This window comes from Rana temporaria, chromosome 7 (assembly GCF_905171775.1).
Source record: "Rana temporaria chromosome 7, aRanTem1.1, whole genome shotgun sequence".
Lineage (NCBI taxonomy): Eukaryota > Metazoa > Chordata > Amphibia > Anura > Ranidae > Rana > Rana temporaria.
This window is the reverse complement of record NC_053495.1, coordinates 13534168-13552826: the sequence shown is the minus strand read 5'-3', so window position 1 is coordinate 13552826 and position 18659 is coordinate 13534168. Positions and strand designations below refer to the sequence as shown.

Below are 18659 nucleotides of genomic sequence, written 5' to 3'. Positions count from 1 at the left end.
TTAATTACCACATTAATCAGCCACATAACATGTGTAATTAATATGTGTTCTGTTTTAAAGGGATGAGGTGGCAACCCTAACCATCGGATAAACCAGCGTAACAGATTTATTGCCCAACAGTTGGTGAGCATGAACACCCAACAATTGTCTGATGGAGCAAACGCACGTTCGGATTATCCGACACAACACGTTCATCAGACAATGATGGCCATAAAGTTGGATCGTGTGTATGAGGCTTTACTCTGCAAAACATTTCATAACTATAGCGGGCTGCTTGCTTAAAGTTCGTCTCTATCTCGCTATTCTCTGCCTGAAAATAAAAGACCCGTATTGTGTGGAATGCTCATTTTAAACCAATGTGGGTTTGTAAGATAGATGAGTACAGGAATCTGTGTTTAATATTGAAGATCAGAAGAAGGACTTGCAACTGACATTTTTTTTCTTTTTTGCTTCTCAGTGCCGATACACTCTGCAATACACATATCCCTATGCTTACTACATGGAGTCAGGCCCCAGAAAGAAGCTTGTAAGTATAAGGATCTGTCATATCGTAAAATAAAAAGGGCAATTGTGTGTGTTTTTAGTATGTTTGACTGTAATGCCACTGAACTCTAGGATATGGATAGGCTGCATCACCCCAGAGATGTCTGATTTCTAGGATATGCACTGACTCCCATGTATCAGGGCTGCAGAGTTCCGATATCGGAGTCAGTACCGTGTCTCCATCATACGTTGCTATCTGCAGCTCTCCCTGTGTCTCCTCCTCCCCCCTTACCCTCCATTGCCATGTCTCCATCATAAGCTACTATCTGCAGCTCTCCCTGTGTCTCCTCACCCTCCCTGTACGTGTCCATCATACGCTACTATCTGCAGCTCTCCCTGTGTCTCCTCCCCCTTCACCCTCCCCACCTGTCATCTCTCCCTATCCCTGATCTGTTAATCCCCTCTGTTACATAAAAAGCTGCATCCTAGTGCCTGTGCTCTATAAACAAAAACATTTCTACTTGTATCCATCTTGACCTCTGTTTAATCTTCAACTGCCATAACGCCGCACATGTGTTCCGTTATGACCGTTTGGTTAAGAGCACAATAATGACATCACAAAGACTCTTTTTTTTTTTAATCTCATGATGACTCGGCAAAAAAAATAACTGCCAATTTTTCTTAAAGGAGCCGCGTCCTTATTTTTGAACTTTGTGAATTCAGTTTGTAGGATTAGTATACGGATCTAATAGGGGCACGGCTCCTTTTAAGATGTTATTGTGAATGAGATTTAACCCTTTCAGTCCCATGGCTGAAATAAAGATCTCTATTCTTATGATAACATCGTTTTCTTTTATTTTCTCTCTATTACACCCAAATTATTTCTGTTTAACCCTTTCACTACAAAATTGTATATTTTTTTTTAAAATTATAACCCTTAACTGCCAAACCAATAGTCCCCCCCCCCCCCCATTTCTCCCCCATTTGTTACATTATAAATAAAGGCAATCCTGTTTATTTTTAGTGTTGGAGGGAGTGGAGGGGGATTATTAGAACCTGTCAGGCTTTTTCCTTTAAACAAAAATTGTCAGTTATTATTTTTATTTTATTTTTATTATTTTTTTGCTAAATCATCATTTGTTGTGTTTTAAATCTCTTGGTGACTCAGAAATAAGACTATTTTTCTTAACCACTTGCTTATTGGCACTTAAACCCCCCTCCCGCCCAGACCAATTTTCAGCTTTTAGCTTTCACTCTTTGAATGATAATTGCGCGGTCATACAACGCTGTACCCAAATTACTTTTTTTTTTTTTCCCACAGATAGAACTTTCTTTTGGTGGCATTTGATCACGTCTGCGGTTTTAATTTTTTGTTAAAAAAAATTAAAGACAGATTAAAAAAAAAATGCAAAACTGTTTTATATTTAGTGGGAATGCCTCAGCAGTCCCACTATTCTCTTTTTTTTTTTTTTTTTTTATCTTTAATTTTAATTAAAATGTTATTCCTTTCGTTTTTTGGCTCTGTGTAACTTCTGCATACTTTCAGCTATTAAAACCATTCAACTTTTTTAAAATTTTCAGCTCTCTCAGCTAATGATGGGACGACTTCTTCCAACTTTTTTTCTACTATTTATACTTTTTAAAATATTACGCTTTTTAACACTTTTTTTTTTTTTTAACATTGAAGTCAATGAAAGCATGTGACAGTTTTAGATGGGACAATAGGATGGGGGCAGGGGCGAAATGACAACTCATGGGGCCCCCGGGCAATAGAAGATTATGGGGCCCCCCGGGCTTACAGATGGCCACCATGCCAGGAGGTAGTGCAGAGGCGGGGCAGCTAAAATTCTCAGGATTTTCACATCAAAAGCATGTCGGTTTCGTACATATCAGGGAAAGATGTAAAAAAACACAGATTTTTACATACTGTCCCTGGTTTTAATGAGCCTGGCAACCCTGATGGTGCCTCAATGGTCAGTCTGCCCCTGGATGGGGGCACTTTTTTATGGGGGCACTTTTTGATGGGAGAAATTTGATGGTGGTAATATAATGGGAGAAATTTGATGGTGGTAATATAATGGGAGAAATTTGATGGTGGTAATATGATGGGAGAAATTTGATGGTGGTAATATGATGGGAAAAATTTGATGGTGGTAATATGATGGGAGAAATTTGATGGTGGTAATATGATGGGAGAAATTTGATGGGGCAGCTCCTGCAAAAGGTAATTACTTTAAAAAATATGCTAATTAGTGGGAATGTTGATTCTCACTTCAACTTTTTCTCGTGGATTTAAGCTATTCATCCAGTTAGGTTTTCGCATATAGGCTATTCAGCATTCCCACGCATTTTCTGCAGGAAATGCATTTTCTAGTTGTCACTGATCTCTTGTTGGTTTATATCCTTGGTGATGTCACTCATCTCCAGTGATTGGATATGGTGCGTTCTCATTGTGATGTCACTGATCACTATTTAATGTATAGGCTGCGCTCTCATAGTGATGTCAGTGATCTCTTGTGATTGGATAGACGGCATTCTCCGTGATGTAGCAAATGTCAGATGAACTGATAGATTGCAGATGTTACTGTAATGATTTGCTTAGAGGTTATTCACACCTTTTTTATTTATATTTCTTGTCACTGCAGACAGTAATACATCGCTTCTGATCGTCCTTGCTGTGTCTTGGCACGTTTTCTCTATTGCAGACACAATTCACGTTTCATAATACAGTCAGCGCTGTCTTCCTAACGCCATGTAATTTCTTTTGTAGTTTGAGTATCAGCAGGCACAACTAGAGGCGGAGATTGAAAACCTTTCATGGAAAGTGGAGAGAGCAGACAGTTATGATAGAGGGGTAAGTACCAAGTTACAGCTTTTATATTTTTTTTTATAAAAAAAAAATATATATATATAATATAATGAAGTATCACAACTTTTATTATACATTTTCATGGCCTTATCGATTTAGTAACAAGCGGTTAGAATCCCCTTTTTATTCAGCTGGTTATTTACGGAGGGCAGCCCCAGCTTATAGTCCAGTTTCAGGTATAACAGATGTGTGTCCCTTACAAACAAGTGGCCATTGCCCCCACCTATAACTGGTCTTTGCACTGGAAGGATGACGCATGTCAAAGCAAAGAAATTTTAAAGCTCGACTTGCTGACCTGTCTGAGAATATTCGTTTAAAAACAGGGGTTTAGTGTGCACACATTTGCAAATGCATGCATAAGCTACAGGCCCTGCCAAGGCCCTTTTTTTTCCCACAAATGGAGCTTTCTTTTGGTGGCATTTGATCACCTGTGCGGTTTTTATTTTTTGCGCTATAAACAAAAGTAGAGCGACAATTTTGAAAAAAAAAACAATTTTTTACTTTTTGCTATAATAAATATCCCCCCAAAAAAAAATCAAACTTTTGCAATCACTTTAATACAGTCTGAAAGATCACTCAGTTTCTCTTTTTATTGCCCATTCACGCTCTATGAATAGGCTGCCTCTGCACCACAAAGAATGAAAAAATTGACATGACCCCATTTGTGCAATGCAGCACACCACAGCGCACAGTATTTGCATCAGAGTGTGCCACGGTGGGTTGAACAATGTGCTTGGAGACGGGAGTGACAGTCACAATGACTTGCAATGCATTGCACAGAGGGCACGTGCCTTGCAGAAATGTGCGTGAACACGTGCCTTGCAGCAATGCACACATGTGATTGGGCCCCCAATCTGAATTTTCTGTATCCACAGTAGCTAGAATACAGACAGCCTTTCATATAGTGTGGTGGGTGTGTGTCAGGTGTGTGGCAAGAAGAAGCTTGCATTAGGTGTGTTTGGGAGTGTCTCTTGTATGTTACAAACCGGTTAACAAAAGGAATTCTCAGGTTACCAACAAAAGAATGATATGGCCTGGTGTCGGTGAAATACTCAAGCCCTTGGCATCTAAGACCTTAGTGTTAGACCATGGGTGCTCAACCTGTGGCCCCGCAGCTGTTGCAGTACTACAAGTCCCATCATGTCCCTGCCCTTGGGAGCCATGCTTGTAACTGTCATCCTTGCAATGCCTCATGGGACTTGTAGTTCCGCAACAGCTGGAGGGCAACTATTTGAGCACCCATGTGCTAGACCATGAATACCGCACAAGCTAGGGAAGCTGAACTCCTGCAGCCACCAGGAAGAAAGGCGCAGGCCACCAAATGCGCTCATCTTAAGTGACACAAAATCAAAGAAGCGCAGCACTCCTATCCAGCTGACCTAGTGAAGGCTGAAAATTGCCTCGGCCCATAAGTTTCCACCAAAGCCATGGCCCCTGACATGTTTCACTCCACCGGAGTTCATTCATAGGGACATTAAGCTCCGGTGGGCGAAGTGAAACATGTTGGGGGCGTGGTTTTTGTGGAAACGTATGGGCTGTGGCAATTTTCAAGTCTACACTAGGTCAGATGGACAGGAGTGCAGTGCTTCCCTTAGCATCCAGGCTATGCTCCCTGCAGATATATGAAGGCATCATTTACTGATTCTACAGGTATGTACCTAAACTTAAAAAACCCTCCTTTCAGTGCTATGGGAGCTCTTTAGAAACACTCCTAATAGGATCTTGACTTTTCTGTTATGGTAAATAAGGTATACCCCTACCGTCCCGCAGAACTGAACCTCTCCTGATTGCATCAGTACAGTGTCATGAAGAGGTGAGTTCATGACACCGTAAGCTGGAGGGCTCCCCTGGCACACTGAAGAGGGCCTTATCGTTAGAAATTGTGGCAGGAAAAAGTAAACTCTAAAGCCACTTTCACATGCTGTCCAAACAGGTCCGCCTGTCTGTTTTTTAGGCATACCTGATTGGATGCTCCTTTCACCTCTATGGAGTGATGGATGTCAGCGGTGACATCCGCTGACACCGCCGGTAATTGATCAGATCCTGTCCACCAAATCCAGACGGATGGAGGTCCTATTTTCCACCCCTCTAGTAGTGTATGGGTGCTCAACCTGTGGCCCTCCAGCTGTTGCAGAACTGCAATTCCCATGAGGCATTGCTAGCTGCTGACAGTTACAAGCATGTCTCCCAAAGGCAGAGGCATGATGGTACTTGTAGTTCCGCAACAGCTGGAGGGTCACAGGTTGAGCACCTAGTCTAGCGGATCGGATCTCCCCATAGAGGAGTGTGGAGCTCTGACCGGTCCGTCTCTGCACAGTGAGCGGAGACAGACCTGTCATCCACCTGCTCAGTGGAGATCAAACGTATCGATCCCCCGCTGAGCAAGCAGAGTCTGTCAAAAATATACATGGTTACTCTGGTCCTCCTTGGACCAATGTAATAATTTATATCATACCTGGCAGATTCCCCTGGAAGCTGGAAATTATGCAGACGCCACTACTCCAGTGACCTCCACTTCCAGGTGTCATGCCGAGCGGCTGTCCTGCTGCGTTGTGACAACAGGAGGTCAGCCACTCGGCACAGCTGCTATTCAGAGAATGCTTTACATTTTCTAAATAAATGCAAAGCTTTCTGTGATTGGGTGAGGTGGAAAGTGTGATGTTGGACGAGAGCCTGGTCTTCTCTTCTCGTTCAACATCAGTGCCTGACCTCACAAATGCGCTTCTGGAAGAATGGTTAAACATTCCCATAGACACACTCCTAAACCTTGTGGACGGCCTTCCCAGAAGAGTTGAAGCTGTTATAGCTGCAAAGGGTGGGCCAACTCCATAGTGAACCCTACGGACTAAGACGCCATTAACCACTTAAGGAACGCCTCCTGCACATATACTTCGGCAGAATGGCACGGCTGGGCACAAGCACGGTCCTGTACGTCCTCTTTAAGTGCCCAGCCGTGGGTCGCGGGTGCGCGACCCAGTCCGAAGCTCCGTGACCGCGGACCCGATCGCCGCTGGAGTCCCGCGATCGGTCCCCAGAGCTGAAGAGCGTTGAGAGCTGTGTGTAAACACAGCTTCCCCGTTCTTCGCTGTGGCGCAGTAATCAATCGGGTCTTCCCTTTTATAGGGAAACACAATCGATGACGTCACACCTACAGCCACACCCCCCTACAGTTAGAAACACAGATGAGGTCACACATAACCCCATCAGCGCCCCCTTGCGGTTAACTCCCAAATTGAAATTGTCATTTTCACAGTAAACAATGCATTTTAAATGCATTTTTCTCTTTCGTTCATGGATGGACACAGCCTTCATTGACATTAGGGTTATGCTTCTTCCTACCAGGAGCTCTCCTGGTAGGAAGAAGCATAACCCTAATGTCAATGAAGGCTGTGTCTGTCTATGAACTCAGAGAAATGGATTTTACGGTGAGTACAAAAATCCTATTTTTTTTTCTGTGAAAATGACAATGGTCCCAAAAATGTGTCAAAATTGTACGAAGTGTCTGCCATAATGTCGCAGTCACGAAAAAAATCGCTGATCGCCGCCATTAGTAGTAAAAAAAAAAAAACAATTAATAAAAATGCAATAAAACTATCCCCTATTGTGTAAACGCTATAAATTTTGCACAAACCAACCGATAAACGCTTTTTACGATTTTTTATTTTTACCAAAAATAGGTAGAAGAATACGTATCGCCATAAACTGAGGAGAATTTTTTTTTTTATATATATATATTTTTGGGGGATATTTATTATAGCAAAAAGTAAAAAATATTGAATTTTTTTCAAAATTGTCGCTCTATTTTTGTTTATAGCGCAAAAAAAAAAACCGCAGAGGTGATCAAATACCACCAAAAGAAAGCTCTATTTGTGGAAAAAAAAGGACGCCAATTTTGTTTGGGAGCCACGTCGCACGACCGCACCATTGTCAGTTAATGTGACGCAGTGCCGAATCGCAAAAAGTGCTCTGGACCAGCAATATGGTCTGGGGGTTAAGTGGTTAAAGTTCATGTGCGTGTAAAGGCAGGCGTCCCAATACTTTTGGTAATATAGTGTATCTGCAGTGGTTTAACAGTGAACCATCACTCATCACTCTCTCTCTCCTCTTCCCCCCCACCCCAGGACCTGGAGAACCAGATGCATATAGCTGAGCAGCGCAGAAGAACTTTGCTAAAGGACTTTCATGACACATAAGCATCAGAAGCCTGATTTTTGTCCATGAAAAGCTTGAGCATGTGGTGGAGTGACGGAAAATTGATGCTGCAAAGAAACACAAGTAGCTTTGAGGAATGTGAAGAAAATCCACCTCCTTACCCTGCTCGCTGTACCAAACCTAGTCTTGTTGTTTTATTTTTTTTTTTCCCCCCCCCCCCCCCCAATTCTTCTTTTTTTTTTCTTCCGACTCCCAAACTCAGACTACTGCCAGAATAACCAACAAAAAACACATCCTTTTGACAGGTGTTCTCTTCTTACCTCTATTCTTTCCTGCCCCTGCTCTTCTTTCTTCTTCTTTTTTTTTTTTTTGGTGTTTTTTTTTTTTTTTTTTTATCCCTCCCTTTAAAGTTAACCCTTTCTTTGCCCCTGCTAGCTTGCTGCTGGGATCACTCGGGCAATGAAAGGGTCGATCAAATTGTTTTTTTTTTTTCTTCATTTTGTTCCGGATGGCAAGTGTTGGGAAAAAAGTAGTTCAATTTTTTGAATGGCTGTTAATAGAATTAGATTATTATGCAAACTGTCATTTTGAACTGTTGTACAATTATACAGAAAAAAAAAATCCTAGAATTACAAAAAAAAAAACAAAAACACTTTTTAAAATCCTTACATTTTTCGGGAGTTTTTTGTTATTGTGCTTAAAAAAAAAAAAAAGGATAATAAGGACGACTGCTAGTGTCATCCTGCTGTGTGTTTTACAATTTATCTTTACATTAAGTATTTGGAAGACGAAGGAGGAGATATATTTTGGTTCCTGAAATCTAGGGCCGAAACAACTAATCGACAAATAATCGATTACAATTTTCATAATCGATTTAATCGGCCAGTAACATAATGGGGTTAAAAAAATAAAATAAATTGGCCCTTTATAGTACAAAAAAGATCGCTACTGTAAATATTACTTTCGCTGTCCCACAGTAAAAAAAATGAACCCCTTACAGTAGTGATTATTTGCTCTTTTTGTACTTATTTTTTTTTTTTTTTTTTAACCTCATTATGTTACTAAACATCTCAGGCCGGGGTCACACCTCTGTATTTTGGTGCTTTTTGCAGAAACACACTACAGTTCATTTCCATGTTTTCCTATGGGACACGTTCACATCCATGATTTTTTTTCAGCTGCTGCGTATTTGGAAAGGGCAAGGACTTTTTAACGCAAAACGGTGCTATTTTGTTTTTTTTTCAATATACTTCAATGGAGAAGCTGCAGAAAAGCATGTAATGTGTTTTTGCGGCAATTTGTGTTTTGTAATTCGGCCAACAACAAATTGGCCTAAAATGTTTTAAAAATGCAATTTTTTTTTAGGCTATTATCCGATTAATCGAAACAATAATCGGCCAACTAATCGATTTATTAAAATAATCGTTAGGTGCAGCCCTACTGAAATCATTGTTGTAAATTTGATGTAACAAGTGGAACTCCTGCCAAAGCCTTTTCACCCTTCCATAAAAGTGGGAAAGAGTTACAACCTATGACAGGTTTCCATTGTTTGTGGACCTTTTTTGGTGGGGTCCCCTTTTGTTGCTTTGTTATTTGGAATTTTAAATGACTGGAGCCTTTCCCAAACATCTGCATCGGTAAAATGTTATCGTTCCAGACAAAAATCACTGAAGGTCCAACCAGACCCTTCTCACTTTGTGCCTTTCACTTAGCATGGTCTTAGTCGTAGGGCACAGGTGTCAAACACAAGGCCGCGGTCCGAATCCGGCCCTCCAGGCCATTTTATGTGGCCCTCGCACCTCTCCTGCAGCTGCAGGAGAACTCCAGCCCTCTTCTGGTGGTCCTCCAGACCCTTAATTTCTGCTTTCAAGCAATGCATCCAGCTTCTTCCCAGCAGCAGCATAAGGGAAGGGGGGTGAACTGTGATGTAAGGGAGAGGGGAAGACTCAACTTCTGATGGTGGGGGTGGCTCTTGATCTAAGGGGAGGGGATGCGCTGGACATCTAATCTTACAGATACAACCGGCCTTTTTAAGAGCAATCATAATACTGATGCGGCCCACAATGAAATTGAGTTTGACACCCCTGCCATAGGGTAAAGCTTAGTACACACGGGCCGAATGCCAGGCAGTTTCTGATGAGCCCGCAGACGTTCAACCCGTGTATACGCCAGCAGGCCCGCATCTTTCCAACAGGAAAAGGTCTGTCGGGTGGCAATGGTTTATATGTACTAGTGTTGAATCCTTATTCCAGTGCCCCCCTCGCCTTAACATGGAGTTCCACCCAAAAATGGAACTTCCACTATTTGGAATCCTCCCCTCCTCTGGTGTCACATTTGGCACCTTTCAGGGGGGAGGAGGGAGCAGATACCTGTGTAATACAGGTATTTGCTCCCACTTCCGAGCATAGATCACCTTGGCGAACCCCCACACATTGGAAAGAGTAGCGTGTTTTCAGACAAATGAAATGGAGGTTAGCCGATATTTGGCCATTTTGGAGAAATCGGCCGATTTATTATCCAAATTAGGCCGATATTGAACACTGGCCGCACCTCTACCAGCAGAGTGTAGAGAAGTGGGGAGAAATGTGGGGTTCCGCCTCCCTTCTCCACACTCTGGTGGCAGAACAGTGCCGTGGTGGGTGAAACTGTATGGAGAAAGAGAAAGGAGCTGTCAAAATTGAGGTTGGATGTCGGGGGTGGGCAGGGCCCAGCTATCCAACACCAGCCAATGGGTTGGGATCTGGGTGGGCTGCTACGTGTATGTGGCCCTGCCCCTTTCATAAACAGCCCAATCATTAGTTGGATAGCTGCTGTGTCCCACCCACCTCCATCTCGCTCAATTTGTCAGCTTCTCTCTCTCCCCGCAGCGCTGCAGAGAGCATTCAGTTTCACACAGTTACACTATCGGCTGTGAAACCTGCCAGTGCCACTTGCCAACCAGTGCCACTTGCCAGTGTCACCTGGCAAAAAAAAAAAAAATCGGCCTGAAATATCGGTATTGGCCAGAGAAAAACCCCATATCAACCACATGGAGCTTGTGCATCATGCCGTTTCTGTATGGCTGTGTTTTTAGGAAAGGCGCAGGGACTTTTTCCTTGCGTTTCCGAGAGGTGCAGCCGTCCATGCAAATAAATAGACTGCTGTGTCCACACAAATTATGTTATGTGACTGGGAAGTTGTAACAACTATAAAGTAGGTGTTATCTCAATTTGGGTGCAAAAGTGGAACTACCCTTTAAACCTCACCTACTCTTAAAGTGGAGGTTCCCCTAAAAATAAACTTTTAACATTGCATTTCCCGCATTAATGACAGTTAGAATCGGCTGGTTTTATTAAAAAAAAAAACGTCCGTGCGTACCGTTTGCTATATGCGTTCTCACCGCCGCTTCCGGGTATGATGGTGGGGCTGGGTGTTCCTAACTGATGGACAGGCATCCGACCGACGCATACATCGCGTCACAAGAAGCCGAACGTCGGTGTGGCTCTATACGGCGCATGCGCACCGACGTTCGGCATCTCGTGACGCGATGTATGCGTCGGTCGGATGCCTGTCCATCAATTAGGAACGCCCAGCCCCACCATCATACCCGGAAGCGGCGGTGAGAACGCATATAGCAAACGGTACGCACGGACGTTCTTTTTTTTTTTTTTATAAAACCAGCCAAAACCAATTGTCATTAATGTGGGAAATGCAATGTTAAAAGTTTATTTTTAGGGGAACCTCCACTCTTAACAGGTCTCTGAGATATAGTAAAATATTTCTGTTACATGAGTTGCTAGATTTCAGCGGCTCCACGAATCAAATACTTTCTTACAAAAGGTCTGGGTACTTTCCAATGACAGCTGTTATGGTTGGCACCAGTAGGCTCCATTTTTGCTCAGCACGTTCAGGCTAATGCACACAGGAAGATATTTAAAATTTGCCACCAGTGCTGAATGTGTGCCAGTGAAGATGAGGGATGGATCACGTCAGAGGCGAAACCTGCTGGAGAATTGACAAAGAACAGGTCCCGGCACTTCTCCCAGGGAATGTGCTGGCTTCTTAATCACGGCCAGCTCTCCGCGATTGTTTTGATAAGTCAGAGATAGCGGTTATTTTTAGCTGCGGGCCCCTCCGGGGACAATTTCTAGAGTCCGTCTTGGTGACATGATTTAAGAATGCTGTAAAAATGACAAAAATTACTTCAGTTTCACTAGAGTAATTCTCATGGTGGATTGGATTGTATTTGTTCTCTTCATGAATAATTACTTTTTTTTTTTTTTTTTTATCTGAACAAAATTTGAGTGATCCTTCCAGCCCTACCATGACTACCTAGAACGGCCTTTCTCAACCAGGGTTCTGTGTACCCCCCCCCACGCCGGAGGTTGCTAGGGCTTCCTTCAGCAATATCTGACTCTTGGATAATCATTTATACCAAAGATCTTTTTTTTTTAAATCTTTAAGGGGGGTAGTTCTCCTCATTGACCACCAAAGTAAGGAACATTCTTCCCAATTACCACCATTGTAAGGAGCCGTCTACCCATTGATCACCAACTGAAGGAGCATTCTTCCCACGGGCCACCAAGGTAAGGGATAATCTTTCCACCCAACCACCAATGTAAGGATCTTGCTACATAATAATCACCAAGGTAAGGAACATTCGTCCCAGGGGCCACCAAGATAAGGAACATTGGGCCAGATTCTGGTAGAATTGCGGCAGCGTAACATATCGTAGATACGTTACACCGCCGCAAGTTTTCATTGCAAGTGCCTGATTCACAGAGCACTTGCAATGAAAACCTACGCCGGCGGCCTCCGGCGTAAGCCCGCGTAATTTAAATGGGCGTGTGCCATTTAAATTAGGCGCGCTCCCGCGCCGGACCTACTGGCCATGCTCCGTTTCGAAATTCCCGCCGTGCTTTGCGCGAAGTGACGTCATTTTTCCGAACGGCGACGCGCAGCGTAATTCCGTATTCCCAGACATCTTGCGCAAACGACGTGAATTTTTAAATTTCGACGCAGGAATGACGGCCATACTTTATACAGCACATACGTGTGCTGTGTAAAGTTAAGGCACCCAAAACGACGACTAACTTTGCGACGGGAAACTAGACTAGCGGCGACGTAGCGAACGCGAAAGACCGTCGTGGATCGCAGTAACTCCTAATTTGCATACCCGACGCTGATTTACGACGCAAACTCCCCCCCAGCGGCGGCCGCGGTACTGCATCCTAAGATCCGACAGTGTAAAACAATTATACCTGTCGGATCTTAGGGATATCTATGCGTAACTGATTCTATGAATCAGCCGCATAGATATGCTGAGATATACGACGGAGTATCTGAGATACTCCGTCGTATCTCCACTGTGAATCTGGCCCATTCTTCCCACTGACCACCAATGTAAAGATCTTTCTACCTATTGATGACCAAGGTAATGGACGTTCTTCCAAAGGGCCATCATTGTAAGGATCTTTCTACTCAATGATTGACAAGGCAAGGAACATTCTTCCCACCGACCACCAATAAAAGAAGCATTTTTCCCACTGATCACCAATGTAAGGATCTTTCTACCCAATAATCAACAAAGCAAGAGAAGATTCCTCCCACTAATCAACAAGGCAAGGAGCATTCTTCCCACCAACCACTAATGTAAAGAGCATTCTCCCCACTAACCAGCAATGTAAGGGGCATTCTACTCTTCGATCCCCAATGTAAGGAACATTCTTCCCATCGACCACCAATATAAGGGGCATTCTTTCCACTGACCAACAATGTAAAGGGGATTCCTCTCAAGCCTGCCTTGCATACACACGTTCAGGCCAAATACCGCACGTCCAAAGTACGGTGACGTACAACGAGACTATAAAGGGGAAGTTCCATTCAAACAGTGCCACCCTTTAGGCTGCTTTTGCTGATCCTCGTGTTAGTAAAAGTTTGGTGAGAGACGATTTGCGCTTTTCATGCACTGCATTAAACGTTGCAATAATTTGCAGCATGACGAATGTGATATCTCCATTACGTACGCTAGTTTTAGTGTGTCTTGTCTACAGTCAAGTATGGTGGTGGGAGTGTCATGATCTGGGGCTGCATGAGTGCTGCCGGCACTGGGGGGAGCTACAGATCATTGAGGGAACCATGAATACCAACATGTACTGTGACATACTGAAGCAGAGCATGATCCCTTCCCTTTGAAGACTGGGCCGCAGGGCAGTATTCCAACATGATAACGACCCCAAACACACCTCCAAGATGACCACTGCCTTGCTAAAGAAGATGAGGGTAAAGGTGATGGACTGGCCAAGCATGTCTCCGGACCTAAACCCTATTGAGCATCTGTGGGACATCCTCAAACGGAAGGTGGAGGAGCGCAAGGTCTCCAACATCCACCAGCTCTGTGATGTCACCATGGAGGAGGGGAAGAGGACTCCAGTGGCAACCTGTGAAGCTCTGGTGACCTCCATGCCCAAGAGGGTTAAGGAAATGCTGGAAAATAATGGTGGCCGCACAAATTATTGACACTTTGGGCCCAATTTAGGCATTTTCACTTAGGGGTGTACTCACTTTTGTTGCCAGTGGTTTAGACATTAATGGCTGTGTGTTGAGTTTTTTTTGAGGGGACAGCAAATTTACACTCTCAAACAAGCTGTACACTCACTACACAACATTGTAGCAAAGTGTAATTTCTTCAGTGTTGTCGCATAAAAAGATGAAGAAGAAAATATTTACAAAAACGTGAGGGGTGTACTTACTTTTTTGAGATACTGTGTATGTATAGATATATATATATATATATATATATATATATATATATATTATTATGTTAAACACATTAAGCAGCGTATCGTCTCAAGGACCACCTCTTGCTACAACAGACGATCCATACATACATGACTTATATAGGCCGTGCCATACATCTGAAGTGTTGGCGTTGCCCTAATTACCAAAAGGACCTTCCACATATAAAGGATGAATTTATTTCTATTTTGCATCTATTTTTCCTTTTTGAATATGTGTCTTGTGTTCTATTTATTTTTTCACTTTTTGAATATTTGCCTCCTGTTATACTATTTTCATTTATTTATTTTTGTACCCATTTGAATGGAGAAGTATAATGCACAACCTCTGCAAACACGAGACCTAATGATGTGTATGTGTGTTAGATTATCTCATCTCCATTCCTGTCACCTTGTCTGATTGATTGCTTCTCCATTCTGCATTTGCAAGAATTTGGCTGATTGGGGGTTGTGTTACACTATACTCTGCGGCACCCCCCCAGGGGGCTCCATGGGTCAATTACTCTGCAGTACTCAGGTACTCTGTTTTTTCCTCTGTACTCAGTTACTCCTCCGTACTCAGTTACTCCCAGTTATGCAGTAGTACTCAGTCACTCACAGCCACTCAGTTACTCAGCAGTACTCAATCACTCCCAGCCACTCAGCAGTACTCAGTTACTCAGCAGTAGTCACTCCCTCCCAGTTACTCAGTCATTCCTAGGTACTCAGCAGTACCCAGTTACTCAGCAGTAGTCACTTCCTCCCAGTTACTCAGCAGTAGTCACTCCCTCCCAGTTACTCAGCAGTACCCAGTTACTCAGCAGTAGTCACTTCCTCCCAGTTACTCAGCAGTAGTCACTCCCTCCCAGTTACTCAGCAGTACCCAGTTACTCAGCAGTAGTCACTTCCTCCCAGTTACTCAGCGGTAGTCACTCCCTCCCAGTTACTCAGTCACTCCCAGTTACTCAGCAGTAGTCACTCCCTCCCAGTTACTCAGTCATTCCTAGGTACTCAGCAGTACCCAGTTACTCAGCAGTAGTCACTTCCTCCCAGTTACTCAGTCACTCCCAGTTACTCAGCAGTGCCCAGTTACTCTCAGTTACTCAGCAGTAGTCACTCCCTCCCAGTTACTCAGCAGTAGTCACTTCCTCACAGTTACTCAGTCACGCCCAGTTACTCGGCAGTAGTCACTCCCTCTCAGTGACTCAACAGTAGTCACTCCCTCCCAGTTACTCAGTCATTCCTAGGTACTCAGCAGTACCCAGTTACTCAGCAGTAGTCACTTCCTCCCAGTTACTCAGCAGTAGTCACTCCCTCTCAGTTACTCAGCAGTACCTAGTTACTCTCAGTTACTCAGCAGTAGTCACTTCCTCCCAGTTACTCAGCAGTAGTCACTCCCTCCCAGTTACTCAGTCACTCCCAGTTACTCAGCAGTAGTCACTCCCTCCCAGTTACTCAGTCATTCCTAGGTACTCAGCAGTATCCAGTTACTCTCTCCCAGTTACTCAGCAGTACTCAGATACTCAGCAGTACTAAGTTATTCACACTACACCCTCCTCAGCCAGCGTCCCCACTACACACCGTCAACCTGTCACAGTCAGTCCTCCTTTTCCATTTATGCGGCTCGGCTCCTGCTCAGCCACCCCTGTAAACTGTCTCCAGTTGGGTTTGTCAGCACCTTCAGTCTCCCCCGGTCAGGCTGCCTCTCTCTGCTCCCGCCGCTTCCCCGGTCTGCCTGTCATACACACTCCCCCTCCAGTCTGCCTGTCATACACACTCCCCCTCCAGTCTGCCTGTCATACACACTCCCCCTCCGGTCTGCCTGTCATACAGCCCTCCGGTCTGCGGATCCACGTACCGGCCGCCCTCTCCCAGGTGCACACAAAGTGGATTTATATCCTTTTGTGACTAATAAGAAATATAATGAAATGATTAGTTTTGTGACCAGAATTCAGCTTTATTATGTTCTTGCCTTTATGTGTGTGAGCGATATATCTATGCAGTTTACATTCACAGGAATAGGAGGCCAGAAAAAAATCCACTGACAGCTGGGACCAGAGGAGCGCCTGTGTCAGCATGTGTATGGCAGAGCGGGGGCGGGGGGCTAGTTTAATGTATGCGCAGAGAGAGCTCTGTTAGACCCCTAATGTCTCCATAAAGAGTACCTGTTACCTGCCCGATGCTATCACAAGGAAGTTTGTTTGGGATAGAAAGATAGACAGTAATAAGAAAAAAAATTATAATAAAATATATTTAAATAATGAACTGTTGCCCTGCACACACCCACAAATGCAAATGTGCTTCCAGGGTGCGCATGCGTATGTAATCCACGAATGCACCACACATGTACCAGAACTCACTGTTAGACCCCTTTCACACTGAAGCGTTTTTACAGCGTTTTAGCGTTAAAAATAGCGCTATCAAAACGCTCTCCATGCATCTCAATTGACCCTTTCACACTGAGTCCTGCAAGCAGCATCTTTGTAGCAGCTTTTGGGCGCTAAAAAAAAACGCTCCAAAAACGCCCCTCTCCATTGAAATGAATTGAAAGCGCTGTAAAAACGCCTTACCCTTTCACACTGAGGCACTGCAAAAAAGCCCTAAAACATTAGGGTCTTAGCGTTGCTTTACCAGCACATTGGGATTGCAGATGAGGCTTCGCTCTAATAATGCTGTAATAACGCTGTAATAACGCTCGAAAAACACCCCAGTGTGATGTTGGTAGTCTTTACTAAGCCTTTTTTGACTTTTGGTGACATATGTCCCCCTAAGTCCACTTGGTACGGTGAGCCTGCACTCTTTCCGGTGGTGGGAACATTGCACAAAAGCCATAATAGAAATAGAAATACAAATATCAACAATAATAATAAGAATAAAAATAAGAATTAAAAAAAATATTAACAATAATATCAACAATAGTAATAAAAATGTTAACTATAATAATAATGGGCCAGATTCTCATAGAATTACGTTGCTCCTGGGCAGCGTAACGTATGTGAATTACGTTACACCGCCGCAGGTTTACAGCGTAAGTGCCTGATTCTCAGAACACTTACCTGTAAAATGCGCTCGGCGCAAGCCCGCCCAATTCAAATGGGGCAGGCACCATTTAAATTAGGCGCGTTCCCGCGCCGAGCGTACTGCGCATGCTCGTCGGGTAAATTACCCGACGTGCATTGCGCTAAATGACGTCGCACCGACGTCATTTGCTTAGACGTTAACGTAAATGGCGTCCAGCGCCATTCACGGACGTCTTACGCAAACGGCGTTGATCTTTAAATTTCGACGTGGGAACGACGGCCATACTTAACATGGCTTAGGACAACTAGGGCTCAGCCCTAATTTTACGCGACGGAAACGACGTACAGTTAGATCGACGGGCCGTTCGGACGTTCGGGGATCGCCGTAAGTATTCATTTGCATATTCTACGCCGGCCGCAATGGCCTCGCCACCTAGCGGCCGGCCTAGAATTGCATCCTTAAGATCCGACAGTGTAATTCAATTACACCTGTCGGATCTTAGGGCTAGCTATGCGTAACTGATTCTATGAATCAGCCGCATAGTTAGGACGGCGGATCACAGAGATATGACGGCGTATCAGGAGATACGCTGTCGTATCTCTTTGGTGAATCTGGCCCAATAATAATAATAGCATCAATAATAATAGTAATAATTATATTAACAATAATAAAAAAAAATTATAGTAATAAAAATTAAAATATTAAGAATAATAATAGCAATAATAATATTAACAATAAAAATAATAATACAAAAATTAAGAATAATAATAGCAACAATAGTAATAAAAATATTAATGATAATAATAGTAACAATAATAATATTAACAATAAAATTAAGAATAAAAACAAAAGAAATAATATAAATAATAATACAAATATTAATGATAATATCAACAATAGTAATACAAATAATCATAAAAGCAAAAATAAAAACAACAAAAGCCATAATAGAAATAGAATTAAAAATATCAACAACAATAATAATAATAATAACAATAAAAAAATATGTATATTAACAATAATAATAGCACTAATAACAAGAATAATACTAACAATAAAAATAATATCAACAAAAGCAATAGAAATAATACTAAATATAACAATATTAATAATACCAATCACAGTAATAATAATAATAGAAGTCCAGGGGACTGATCCTCCATAGAGATGTGTGATTGGCCCCCATCCCCCATACTGTGGCCCCTGGCGGTGTCGGCGGACGGAGCCCAGATCCCGAGCTGTCTCCTGACACTCTCCATCTCTTCCGCGCTGACAGCCGGGGGTCACGTGACCAGGGAAGAGATGCCCGTCTCCTAGGTAACCCTCCCTCCTCTGGTCCTCCTCGTGACGTCTCCGTGCCCGGGCCCCGCCCCCAGGTG

General features: G+C 43.3%; 1 protein-coding gene across 1 annotated transcript in view; it reads left to right on the top strand.

Moving 5' to 3' along the window:
• ARIH2 (ariadne RBR E3 ubiquitin protein ligase 2) overlaps window positions 1-7992 on the top strand; it is a 52915-nt gene extending 44923 nt beyond the window's left edge. The window contains exons 13-15 of the mRNA XM_040358933.1: window positions 458-526; window positions 3254-3337; window positions 7474-7992. Of these exons, the coding sequence (XP_040214867.1) occupies window positions 458-526; window positions 3254-3337; window positions 7474-7545 (225 nt within the window). The 3' untranslated portion in view covers window positions 7546-7992. The remainder of the gene's footprint in view (window positions 1-457; window positions 527-3253; window positions 3338-7473) is intronic.
• Window positions 7993-18659: the final 10667 nt, after the last annotated feature.